At 43.4% G+C, this 13,390-nt stretch overlaps 1 protein-coding gene across 1 annotated transcript in view; it reads right to left on the bottom strand.

The window, feature by feature from the left end:
- CCL28 (C-C motif chemokine ligand 28) overlaps positions 1–9,785 on the bottom strand; it is a 28,824-nt gene extending 19,039 nt beyond the window's left edge. The window contains exons 1-2 of the mRNA XM_043573930.1: positions 9,716–9,785; positions 9,469–9,606 (exon numbers count right to left, since the gene is read on the bottom strand). Of these exons, the coding sequence (XP_043429865.1) occupies positions 9,469–9,606; positions 9,716–9,785 (208 nt within the window). The remainder of the gene's footprint in view (positions 1–9,468; positions 9,607–9,715) is intronic.
- Positions 9,786–13,390: the final 3,605 nt, after the last annotated feature.

The raw sequence follows: 13,390 nt of genomic DNA, 5'->3' as shown, positions 1-13,390 counted from the left end.
TTTTTGCCTAAATTCTACTTTTCTACTATTAATATTGTGACACTAACCTTTTGGCTAAATTTACTTATTCGCCTTATTTTTTTGTTTTCTTTTTATCATCCTCCCCCCTCCCCCCCTTCCTTCCTTGGATTGATAAGTTTTCTTTCTTTATTTTGTTTTTTTACTGAAAATTTAGCTTGGGTTAGGTCAAGGAAAAACTCCCTTGGGAAAATATCGACACTATCTCAAACGTTTTTGAGTTTGAATGGTTTGAATAAACTCATCATTTTACTAATGAAAGTGATAGGTCAATAAAATTCCATAAGCATTTGTGTAGTACCTACCTTGTGTCTTTTATTGTTCTAAGCACTAAATATACAAAAATTAGTAAGTCATGGTACCTGCCCTCAGGATACCTCCAATAGCAGATGTTTTTCTAACGTTATCTTACAGGACCTCCTTTCTGCACGTGACATTGGTACCCATTCCTTCCTGGAAATTTTCCATATCCCAGATTAACAAAATACGCATCTCTCCTAATTCTCCTAATACTGAGAAATTGCATTCTCTGCTCTTGAACCCCTCCTCTCCTCAACAGTTATTCCTCAAAGTTCCATCCTTGACTTTCCACTCTTCTTTCCATTCACATCTCATGCTGTGAATTACTACCTATGTCGGCAACTTTTAAATATCTTTATCTGCTTTACCCTTTATGCCAGTAATCCTGACGTATGTTCAACTGCTGTGTTTTGTCTTTTTTTTTTTTTTTTTTTTTTTTTGAGAGAGAGAGAGAGCATGAGTGGGGGAAAAGAGCAGAAGGAGAGAGAAAGAATCTTAAGCAGGCTCCATGCTCGGCGCAGAGCCCAACGCAGGGCTTACTCCCGCCACCCTGGGATCATGACCTGAGCCAAAATCAAGTCGATGCTCAACCAACTGAGACACCCAGCTGTCCATCCACTGCTGTTGAACATACATCCGAATAGTCCACAGGCTCTAGATAACTCCATAAATCCCGGACTGAAGACATTATTTCCTACCACTGAAACATCCTTCCTTTCCTTGTCTCACTGAAAGGTCATTTACTGCTACCCAAGCCAGAAACCCACGTGTCACGCCATCCTCCTTCGGCACTCCACAGCCAGTCACAAACTTCTGTATATTTTACTCTCTGTGACTTTTCTCAGATTTGTCCCCCACCTTCTCATCCCTGTTACCACTGCCCGAATTCAAGACCTCATCAAGTCTCCTTTCCCTCAGTCTTGCTGTTTCCTTATGTGAGTCCGTGGTGCCACAACATCCTGTGCTTTCCTGTCATTACCGTGTATAAAATGAAGGGTTGATAGGACTATGTTTTTTTTTTTAATTTTTTTTAATGTTTATTTATTTTTGAGACAGAGACAGAGCATGAACAGGGGAGGGTCAGAGAGAGGGAGACACAGAATCTGAAATGGGCTCCGCTCTGAGCTGTCAGCACAGAGCCCGACGCGGGGCTCGAACTCATGGACCGCGAGATCATGACCTGAGCCCAAGTCGGCTGCTTAACCGACTGAGCCACTCAGGCGCCCCATGGACTATGTCTTTTGACTGTGAGCTCCCTCAGTGTATCTGTGTGCCCACACCACACAGAACAGTGCCTGGTATTCGTGCTCAATAAATGTCTCTTGAGCTGAACTAAGCTCTCATGTCTTCTATTTCATTTTATCTTGTTTTAAGGCTTATAATGCTATTAAAATTATTTTCCTTTTTTTTTTTTTTTTTTAGGAAATAAGATTATCAGTGTTTGGTCAAGGTCTTATGTCCCAAATGTCCTTAAATTACACAATGCTTTTAGAAACTTCATCCCTACACCCTCAAGTAATTAGGGGTCAATTCATGATGATAAATCACTTGCCCCATTATATTTAATAATTTAAAGATATCAGTGTCTCATTAAAAGTCTTACTATTTGTCTTACTATTAAAGTGTTATCGCTCTCGATTCTGTTGGTTTGGGGTTTTGTTGTTGTAATGTTTCCAGTATTAAGTGTCAGAGAGTTGGGTGGGTGATTTGCCACTATTGTCTGTCCCTGATTTGGTTCTGCCTATGATCCAATTTTGGACCAAGGCTTTAAAGATTTCCTGCCCAAGATCTGTTCAGATGAACACTAAAACACTTCACATCAAATCTGTGATGTGAAAGTTAGATTCTGGTTTTTAAGGAAATGATTCTGTTATTACAGAGAGATGAACCAGCCTCCTCTCTTACTTGGATGTATCGTATAGTCTCTTGCCACTCAAAATGTGCTTCCCAGAGCCGCAGGAATGGCATCACTCGGCGGCTTATTAGAAATGCAGTTTGTGGGGCGCCTGTGTGGGTCAGTCGGTTAAGAGTCGGACTTTGGCTCAGGTCGTGATCTCATGGTTTGTGAGTTCGAGCCCCGTGTTGGGTTCTGTGCTGACAGCTCAGAACCTGGAGCCTGCTTCAGATTCTGTGTCTCCCGCTCTCTCTGCCCCTCCCCTACTCACATTCTGTCTCTGTCTCTCTCAAAAATAAACATTAAAAAAAGAAAGAAAGCAGTTTGCAAAACACCGGTATAAAGAACACTTTATAGGGGCGCCTGGGTGGCTCAGTCGGTTGAGCGTCCGACTTCGGCTCAGGTCACGATCTTGCGGTCCGTGAGTTCGAGCCCCGCGTCGGGCTCTGGGCTGATGGCTCAGAGCCTGGAGCCTGCTTCCGATTCTGTGTCTCCCTCTCTCTCTGCCCCTGCCTCGTTCATGCTCTGTCTCTCTCTGTCTCAAAAATAAACATTAAAAAAAATTAAAAAAAAAAAAGAACACTTTATAGAACACAGTAAAGTGGAAACAAAGCAAATGTTATGCCACTGTTGGGGAAAGGATTCCTAGGATAAAGATAAAAACAATAAGATTCATTTGCCTGCTGTCAGTTTGTCTCAAGTTTGTGAGTACAATTTAAGAAGAGCAATATGTAAATAAACATGTATGGGTTTGGTTAAGGATACGTTTCCCTATTCTAGTGGACCTCACGCCTTAATGGAGCCACATCACATTGTGGATATAACCACAAATGGAGGTGTCCACTGCTAACATCGAGGAGGTGGGAAGGACTCACCAAGCAATGAGGCATGAGATTGCTATGCCCAAATAATATCCTCCCAAATAAAATCCTCCCAGATATTTTTGGAACCCTGGGATAATGTAAAGAGTGAATGAGGCTTTTTCTTTACCTTCATATGAAGACATTTGGTCACTAATGCTTCTCACAGCATGGACACTTGTACCGGTCAGGGAATATTCCTGAAGGGGATCAGGATAATTTTGTGCCATAGGGACATGCCGAAAGGCATTACTGCACAGTGGTTAAGCATACAGAGACAAACAACCAGGCTCGACTCCTGGCTTTATCACTTACAAGCTTATGTTGGATGAGTTACTTCATTCTCTCTGTTTCAGTTTCTTTATCTGTAATATGAGGATGGCAATAGCACCTTCTTCACGGGGGTGTTGTGACGACTGCTTGAGTTTATGCATTAAGTGCTTAGAACAAGCTGACAGGGGCACCTGGTGGTTCAGTTGGTTGAGTGTCCGACTTCAGTTCAGGTCATGGTCTCATGGTTCGTGAGTTCAAGCCCCTTGTCAGGCTCTGTGCTGGCAGCACGGAGCCTGCTTGGGATTCTGTCTTTCTCCCTCTCTCTTTCTCTCTCTCTGCTCCTCCCCCAATTGCTCTCTCTCTCTCTCTCAAAAATGAATAACCATTTATTAAAAAAAAAAAAAACAGGCTGACAAATAGTAAACACTCAATAGTTAGAAACAAAATCACATCACCTGCCCCACAGTAGGCATCCAGGTGTCAATATTAAGTTTGTGGAATGCGCCCACTGTCCATTTACTGCCCCTCAGCTTCAAATTCACCCTTAATGGCCAGTTCCAGGGAATTAAGATGGGCCCTTTAAATATTTTTCCTTCACGGGCAGGCACGATGTTAAACCTTTGTCAGTGGAGGACACTGGACAGGCATTGCAGCAAGAGGGGTTTCCTTCCAGGTTCCAGGGTGTACCCCTATCATTTCTGCAGCACCAGGCTCTGGGAGCACATGACAGCCAACAGCACCCCCAACTCGGGGCAGTTTGGGGCAGAGTGTCTCCAGTGAGACACCTCCCTGTGAAGAACTTGCTCCTGCAAACTGGAAGGCAGACCAGTGATTTTCCTGCCACTCGGTGAGCCATGGCTGTGCCCTCTCTAACAAGGTCTGAATCTCAGCTGGGCAGGGAAGGGGTAATGAGATCTCTTCCCTCAAAAGCCCTGTATTCTTCAGGGTTCTGTGTGCCTCCTTCTAGCCTATCTCTTGTTATAGCTAATAATTTGTTATATTAAACTTTCCCTGTTCAAATTCATGTCTTGTTTTTGTCTCTTAATTGGACTCTGACTGATAATGAATGAATAAATGAGACTTCAATGTTCTAAATTATTCCTGGAAGTTTGTATGTTGTCTCTAAGATGAATGATCCAAACTTTTAACAAATGCCTATGTGTGTGAAACAGCTATACTGTTATCTATGATTAAGTGAAAGAAAAATTAGGTAATGTGTAGATTGTTGTCTTTTTTATGTTTTTAAAAATCTGTGTGAATGTGTGTGAGTTCATATTTGTAAATGCATAGAGAAAGTTCTGGAAGGATACACAGAACCCAGAGGGGTTATTTATTACCTCTGGATGGGGAAGAGGGATGAAAGGAATAGAGAAAAGGGAACTTAATATATTTTATTCTATATTTTAAAAATTTACACTGAGTGTTACATTTTTTAAAAAAGTTAGTGTTTATTTATTTTTGAGAGAGAAACAGAGACAGAGACAGAGCATGAGCAGGGGAGGGGCAGAGAGAGGGAGACACAGAACAGGAAGCGGTCTCCAGGCTCCACGCTCAGTACAGAGTGCAATGCGGGGCTCAAACTCACTGTGAGATCATGACCTGAGCCAAAGTCAGAGGCTTAACTGACTGAGCCACCCAGGTATCCCGAGTATTTGTTATTTTATAATTTTTATAATTTTAGGAATTCAATTATTTGATTTTTGTGACTTTCCATAATTTTAATTGATTAATTAATTTTAGAAACTTTTTAATGTTTATTTTTGAGAGAGAGAGAGACAGAGAGACAGAGTGCAAGCAGGCGGGGGTGGGGAGGGGTGGAGAGGGGCTGTGAGACACAGAATCTGAAGCAGGCTCCAGGCTCTGAGCTATCAGCACAGAGCCCAACATGGGGCTGGAACCCACAAAATGCAAGATCATGACCTGAGCTGAAGTTGGACGCTTAACTGACTAAGCCAACCAGGTGCCCCTCATAATTTTAATTTAAAAAGTTAGTGATAGCGATGCCTGGGTGGCTGGGTCGGTTAAGCATCTGACTCTTGGTTTTGGCTCAGGTCATGATCTCACAGTTCGTGGGTTCAAGCCCCCTCATTGGGCTCTGCGCTGATGGTGCAAAGCTTGCTTGGGATTCTCTCTCTCTGCCCCTTCACCACTTGTGCTCTGTCTCTCTCTCTCTCAAAATAAATGTATAAACTTAAAAAAAAAGTTAGTGATAGAACCTGGCCAAAGGAAAGGAAAGGAAAGGAAACTAACAATTATTGAGCACCTCTTCTATTCTATGCCCAACACTTTCCTTGTTATCTCATATAATCCTGAGAATAACTAGGTAAGAGAGGCATTGTTATTCCTGTTTTACTGTTAAGAAAACTGGGGTTCAGAACGTTAGACAATTTCTCAAGTTCATGTAGTTAGAATTCTGACTTGACCTTTTGGAATCCAAAGAGACTCTTCCCAGGCTTGCCAGCATTTCTCAAACAAGGTTTCATAGCAGGGGGCTCATGAGCGTGTTCTCAGGGTTTATGAGCTCTCCAGACAATTCCTAAATTTTAATATGTCGTCTCGATCATAATATTTAAATAGACATGTTCTGGATCTTCTGGAAGACTATCTTAAAAGAGCACTTTCAGGACATTTGAATTTTGCTTATGTTTATGTCTAGTGCTATTATCAGGTCAGATCCTACCTTAATTGTCGTAGGCCAGTCAGAAAGGAACAGAGTGGAATTTTCTAATGCATTCATGCTAAGGGAGGGCTCAGTTATATCACCCTGGTTCAAACAAAAAAGTGGTGGGGAGAAAACACTTCTCGTTCTGAACATGCTAGCAAATGCACATAAAACTCAAAATCTGCATCTTAAGGATCAGTGCTATATTTGAGTTTGGAACGGTGATGGTCGTTTTGGCCAAATATTAACCACTACTTTAAATTAATATTGTTCGATTGAACTCTTCTTGGCTTTGCAGTTGTGTTTTTATTTAAATTTAAATTTTGTTTTGGTTTTAAAATTGCAGAAAAGATATACACACAGGAGGTTTATAACTGGTTTCGTGTTTATATACCAAGTAACATAGTAAAATAATTAAAGGTTACCACTGAGAGTAAAAAGAATGTTTTCCTGTAAAGGGGCCCATGTATGACTCAGATTTGAGAAGGCTGCTCTTATATTATTCTGTTTCTCCAGACATAGAAAAAGGACATTTAAAAAAAACCCTGAACTACAGTATAAATACTATGACTGGGTTCCTTAACCAAAATCGAGACTCTTATTCTAACAATGGTATTGAATTTAAGGAAAGCAGGGTGTGTTGTTTTAACAGAAGGGCATACCTGGAGAGAAATCGAAGGAACAGGTTGGTGGCCCTCATGTCAGGCCCCTCAGGGACCACTCCTGGGGAAGTGGAGGGTCCTGACTGTGCAGAACAACTTTCAAGCCCAAATGCATATTCTTTGTTTTTTAATGCTTATTTATTTTTGAGAGAGAGAGAGAGCGGGAAGGCACAGAGAGAGAGGAAGACACAGAATCCGAAGCAGCTCCAGGCTCTGAGCCGTCAGCACGGAGCCCGACGACGTGGGGCTCAAACCCACGAGCCGTGAGATCATGACCTGGGCTGAAGTAGGACGCTTAACTCACTGAGCTACCCAGGCGCCCCTCAAGCACAAATGTACATTCTTGGTAATCCTCCCTAGCAGTGCCCTATAATTAAAACAAACAGAAAACAAAATGTCTTTTTAGGATGCAGACGACAAGTCCCCAGCAAGTGCCTGTGTGCCGAGGAACCATCCTGCTGTGAGGAAAACGGGTTGTCAGAACCAAACCGGTTTGGGACTGTGAGGCAAAATGCCTCACCCTGCATCTGCCAGAGACAAATGGAGCCTTAGTCTGAAAATATCTATAGTAACAACAGCCAGCCCACAAAGCCCTAGATTGTGGCTTTAAATAATCTGGCTTAGGGCCACCGGAGTGGATGATAGACATTTTTATGGACTCGGTTTTGAGTTCTGGGAGCCAGCAGCCACGTCAGCAGGTGTATATACCCTCCTACCTTTGGGTAGAATCCAAGGCTTTTAATTACAGGTAAGTCAACTGCTTCCTGATTCATGCAAAATGCTTTGAGAATGCCAATTACTGAGCCATAACATTAAAATGGCCATTTAAGGCACCATTAAGGCAGTGGAACCATGGGTGCCTGGAAGAACAAAATGTATTTCTCAAAGTTACCAACTGGCACAGACCACTTCCCGATCCCCTCCCGGAGCCTGTGACAATTGTCAAAGCCACTTAAACCTCCTTCCCTGCACTTCCCAGTATTCCCCACCTCCCTGCCTCCCTCCTCTCCTGCTCCTCCCCCAGGTCTGAGTCCCTTAGAGCCTTCCACAGGGCACGTGGGACACACAGATACTCCATGGAAGGCTTTTATGGAAAGCAGTGGGTTACCCCTCTAGGTTCCACAACTGCTCTCAGGCCTATTCTCTTGTATTTTAACCCAACATCACTTATTTTTAGACGGCAGAGGGTTGGGCGCTTCCCAGATCGTGTGATTTTCCTGTGGCCTGAACTGCCTTAGGAAAAGCCCTGGGAATCACCCAAAAGGCCACTGTGGGGTCTCCTCAGTTCTCTTTCTTTCTTTCATCACCAACTGGACCTTTTTCAAACACCTCTGTGTTTTGCTGTCCCACCTTCTCTGCCAGGACTCGGTCCCATGGGAAGTCTGGCCTTGGGTCTGGCAGGGGCATCCCTCATCACCCCTGCCCCTCTGCCTGCCTGTCTCTCCCTCCTCTCCCACAGGACAGCTGCTGTGATTGCTGAGGGGCAGCTGGAAACACGTCAGGAAGCTGAGGGGAGATACATACACTTTTATTTCAAAGCTTTATGTGAAAAAAAAAAAAGTGCATTGCCAAAACTAGAAATAAAGCCTGAGCAGGTAAGCCTTTGAGAAACAGTGAAAGTGAATCCTAAAATTTCAATGGTGAGTTCTTCTGAAAAATTTTTACAGAAACATAGAAAATGATACACTTGTGTCTTTGTCTTGATAAGATAGATAGATTGATAGAAATGAAGAAGAGATTATCCAGATAGAAATGAAGAAGAGATTATCTAGATCTTTCCATGCTCGGTAATACAAGCCCAGTACATTGGTGCACTGTATCGGGTCCCCTAAACAAATGCCTACAGGAACCAGGCAGTTAATAGGACGATAGCCAGCTTCAGAGAAGGACAGGGGCTACTGCGCTCTAGCCAATTCCTGCCAGAGGAAATGGGACCGTTGTTGCCAGATGTGATTTTTCAAGAGAAGATTTAAAATACAAGTGGGGTGTATATGTGAGAATGTATATACGAAATCTGTCAGTTTTTAAGAGTTGGCAAATGCTTTCAAAAGCAGATCAGACACGACTTATATTTCACCTCTCTTCTGGATTTAGAGAATCTATTCAAGGTCAAGTTTCAGAAAAGACGACAGTGGGAAAGAGTCAAATCAGTCAAGTATTTAGTACTTCTGTTTAGGTTTTCCTAAGTACTGTAGAAAAGATTGCCTCCGGTTCAAATGCAGTTACTATCTCCATATATATGCTAGCAATTCACAATTTGAGTTCTCTTTGATATAATTTGTATGGTTCAGTCTCCTTTATCCTGCATCCCTTCTTAAAGGTCAGATTGCAGTTTTGCTTTTCAGTATCCACAGGGCTGACTTTGTTGCTTCCCAAACCCCTAACCCAGAAGGTGACGTCTGCCTTTCCTGCAGGAACATGCACATTTGTCTCCAGTGTAGCAGGTTGGGGGAAGGAGGAGACGGATGAATAATAGGGATTTTCCTCCAACCTCTACCTGGGGATTTTCTAAGAGACTGTCATCAGCAAAGGAAACACAGCTCAAAGTTGTTGTGTGGAAAGATCTCATCCTCCATGAGACAAATTACTAATATCTGTTCAAATGAGGTTCCATCCTTCTTGAAGATCAGCAATGTAAATCTATGCCAGTCTCTCGTAGATAACTGGAAATTCCTACCTGAAGAGATCGAACTTCCTGCCCCAAATTGCCGCCAGGACTTCACTCCTTCCTGCTCCATCTTGGGGAGGCAGCACCCCCTCTTTCCACGGGAGGCTTGCATAGCCAACACCCCCACTCACCTTCTGAGGAGGGAAAAGCCACACAGGCAGCCAAGGCCACCAGAGCGAGTCCAGTCTGCTGCATTCCTGCCTGCCCCACCAGCCCCGGGCTGTACCACAGGTGAGGCTGTAGGATCAGGAAATGAGGCTGAAGGTGTCCTTGGGTGCAGAGAGTGTGGAGGAAAAGTAAGCCGGGCAGCCCCGCCCTGGGAGGTGCTGGGGTACCTATTTCTCATATTTCTTTCCTTGAGACCAGGCTCTTTCTTACGACCAGAACTGTGTACAGCCACCTGGGGGTCTAGCAATGTCAGCGGTGATCTGGCAGTTGGCGAGGTCATTGCGAGTTGGGGGTGTGCATCAGAATCATCTGGGAACCATTAAAAAATAGCTGTCTACTCGAATCCGTCCACACACCTAGAATTCAGGATTTGGAGTAGGGGACTAGTGATTTGAATTCTTTTGAAGCTCCATAGGTGATTCTGATGGACACCTCCATTGGTAAAGGAATCCGTTTTTAAGTAGCTTGGTGAAACTAACAGTTTCTGGGGACAAGGGTGACAAGTCATAAAAAAACAGTATTATCTGGTGGAAGGATATGGAAAAATTCGACCCCCCTCTGGCCTTGGTTTGCAGCCAAATTGTTTTCAGTGAAGCTGTTAGTTTATTTAGGAGAAAAAACAGGTAGAAAGGCCTCTTGCCTCTAGGCTATGCCTGGTAGAAAAGAGAGGCCCAGAGCAGATGTAAGCAGGAAGGAGGAGGTGCGAGTTCTAGTCTGGCTTTTTTGCTAATCAGCTTCGAAAATAAGAGCATACGGTAGGGTAAGAATAATTGGATTCTAATCCTGCCTCTTTTACTAACTGGTTGTACAACCTCAGAATATGTACTTAACTTTTCTGCAAATACAAGTCAGGCTGGACGCTCTCCAAAATTTTGCCATGCTTTCTTTATAATTGCTCTGTCTCATGCGGTAACTTCTTGTCCGTATGTAGCCCTTGACCATATGAAATGTGCTCACCCAAATTCAGAGGCACTATGAGCATAAATACACACCAGATTTCAAAGACTTAGTACAAAAAATATAAAATATCTCCTTAATAATTTTCATATTGATTACATGCTGAAATGCTGAAATGAAAAATATTTAGATATTTGAGTTGAATGACATTATTACCATTAAAATCTCTTGTTCCTTTTTACTTTTTTCATATGACTACTCAGAAAATTTTAAGTTACATATGTAGCTTACATTATATTTGCATTGGGCAGTTACTTTGTAAGGTCAAGAGCTCGAGACCAGAATTGTCCCCCCTCTGTCAAGTCATGGTACTTAACCAAACTCCAATTTCACTATCAAGAACAGCTACAGGGGCGCCGGGGTGGCTCGGTCAGTTGAGCATGGACTTCGGCTCAGGTCACGATCTCGAGGTTCGTGAGTTCCAGCCCTGCATCAGGCTCACTGCCGTCAGCGCAGAGCCTGCTTCACATCCTCTGTCTCCCTCTCTCTCTTCCCCTATAGTACTCGCACTCTCTCTCTCTCTCTCAAAAACAAATAAAACATGAAAAAAAAAACCAGGCATAAAAGAGAACAAAATCTTGCTATTTGTAACAACATGTGTGGAGCTAGAGGGAATAATGCTAAGTGAAATAAGTCAGTTCAGAGAAAGACAGAGATTTCACTCATATGTGGAATTTAAGAAACAAAACAAAGAAAAAAAGAGACAAGCAAAAAACCCCCAAACTCTTAAATATAGAGAACAAACTGATAGTTGCCAGAAGGGAGGTGAGTGGGGGGATGGGTGAAATAGGGGAAGGGCATTAAGAGGGCACTTAGCAAGATGAGTGCTGAGTAATGCATAGAATTGTTGAATCACTATTCTGTACACCTGAAACTAATATAATACTGTAGGCTAATTATACTCCAATTTAAAAAATAAATTTAAAAAAATTTTTATTTTTTTATTTATTTTATTTTATTTTTATTTATTTATTTTTTTTCAACGTTTATTTATTTTTGGGACAGAGAGAGACAGAGCATGAACGGGCGAGGGGCAGAGAGAGAGGGAGACACAGAATCGGAAACAGGCTCCAGGCTCTGAGCCATCAGCCCAGAGCCCGACGCGGGGCTCGAACTCCCGGACCGCGAGATCGTGACCTGGCTGAAGTCGGACGCTTAACCGACTGCGCCACCCAGGCGCCCCTAAAAAAATTTTTAAAGAGAAGCAAATTAAAAAGGACCAGAGTGATAATAAACTAGGAAACTGGAGCTTTGGAGTACCTGGGTGTAGACAAAGACTGGGGCCCGAACGAAGACCCAGTCACGCAGAGTAGTGGTTCCAACAAGCAAGGGGACCCTGTCTTGATTATGGAGCACAAAGGAGCTGAGGAGGTGACCTGCTTCTCTGCAGTAGAATAAAGCCTCTGTTCAGATGAAATGAAGGGTGACTGTTGGAGAACCCAGAGGGATTTTTAATCCAACAGGAAGGCTGAGCTCAATTTTGATGAGCCTGGGGTTAGAAAGAGTCTGTGTTCTTACTCTTGTACCCTTATTTGCTTCTCTATTTAATGGGACAGCTTCCCTTTCACTGTGTGCTGTTCTGCTAGGGAATGTCACCAGGAGCCTTCCAGGAAGAAGGCATGGGGACAGAATCCAAACACTTGGAAAACACAGGGCCTCTTCCTTGAGTGGTCTCAGGTTGTTAGCATTTTCCCTCTCCTTCCCACTTCTTCCTGGGGCCACTGCAATGAGGTGATGGGTTGGGTAGCGGCTCCTGGAAGACAACTGGTGTTACACATGGGACTCATGAGATTACCACCATTAGAACGACAGCCCTGGGACAAGGCGTTATGTCAGCCTGGTGTTTAAAGGCAAACATGACACAGACCCGCAGGAGCCCATAAACCACTGGAAATCCCTGTGCCGTGTTGTTATGTAATGAGCACGAGAGCAATGCCGGGCAGGTCAGTTCGATTGGGGGGAGGGCAAACTGAATGGTGGAATTTTTGCCTGTGGGGAACACGGTGCGAGCTAGTTATGGGGTATGTGCGTCTGTGTGTGACGGGATGTTCACCGGGCATCATTCTACCCAGAATTAACTGGGAAGGAGCCTTGAAAGACTGAGATGAGGACAACTTTGATTATTCAAATGTTTTTATCTGGGCTTGGAGCTTCTACAAAACCAAATGAGGAGGAGACTGGGAAATGTGTGCCCTAAGGACCTAGGGAATAGTTGGAGGGTAGAGCCATGGACTCAGTTTGAAGACAGCCTAAAAGTACGTTTGGTTTTGTGTTTCCCACCGTGAAATGTCCCTGGCTAAGAATACCAGGAGGCAAACTTTACAAAATTTTTTTGCAGAGGGGTGGGCGGCTGGGTGGCTTTCTCAGTCTAAGTATCCAACTCTTGATTTTGGCTCAGGTCATGATCTCCCACTTGGTGGGATCAAGCCCCAAGTTGGGCTCTGTCACAGAGCCTGCTTGGGATTATCTCTCTCCGTGTCTCTCTCTCTCTCTGCCCCTCCCTGGCTTGAGCATACACTCTCTCTCTCTCTCTCTCTCTCTCTCTCTCTCTTAAAATAAATAAATAAACATTTTTTTTTAAAGTTGTTTATTTTACCAGGAAAAAGCAAATCATTTTCACCTTAAAGAGAATTAAGTATAAACTCAGACATTCATAAAAATACTTGATACCATCCATGCTCTAGGTAAAATGACCCGTTTGGATTAGGAGGATGAAGAAGAGTTCTATTTTATTTTTTAATTTTATTTTTTATTTCAGAAAGAGAGAGAACACGAGCAGGGGGGAGGGGCAGAGGGAGAGAGAGACAACCTTAAGCACGCTCCACACTCATCAGGGAGCCCAACGTGGGGCTCAATCCCATGACCCTGGGATCATGACCTGATTGAAATCAAGTCAGATGCCCCACCAACTGAGCCAACCAGGAGCCC

The sequence above is a fragment of the Prionailurus bengalensis genome, chromosome A1 (genome assembly GCF_016509475.1).
Source record: "Prionailurus bengalensis isolate Pbe53 chromosome A1, Fcat_Pben_1.1_paternal_pri, whole genome shotgun sequence".
NCBI classification, from domain to species: domain Eukaryota; kingdom Metazoa; phylum Chordata; class Mammalia; order Carnivora; family Felidae; genus Prionailurus; species Prionailurus bengalensis.
The sequence above is the reverse complement of the archived record's forward strand: the minus strand, read 5'-3'. Positions and strand labels throughout refer to the sequence as shown.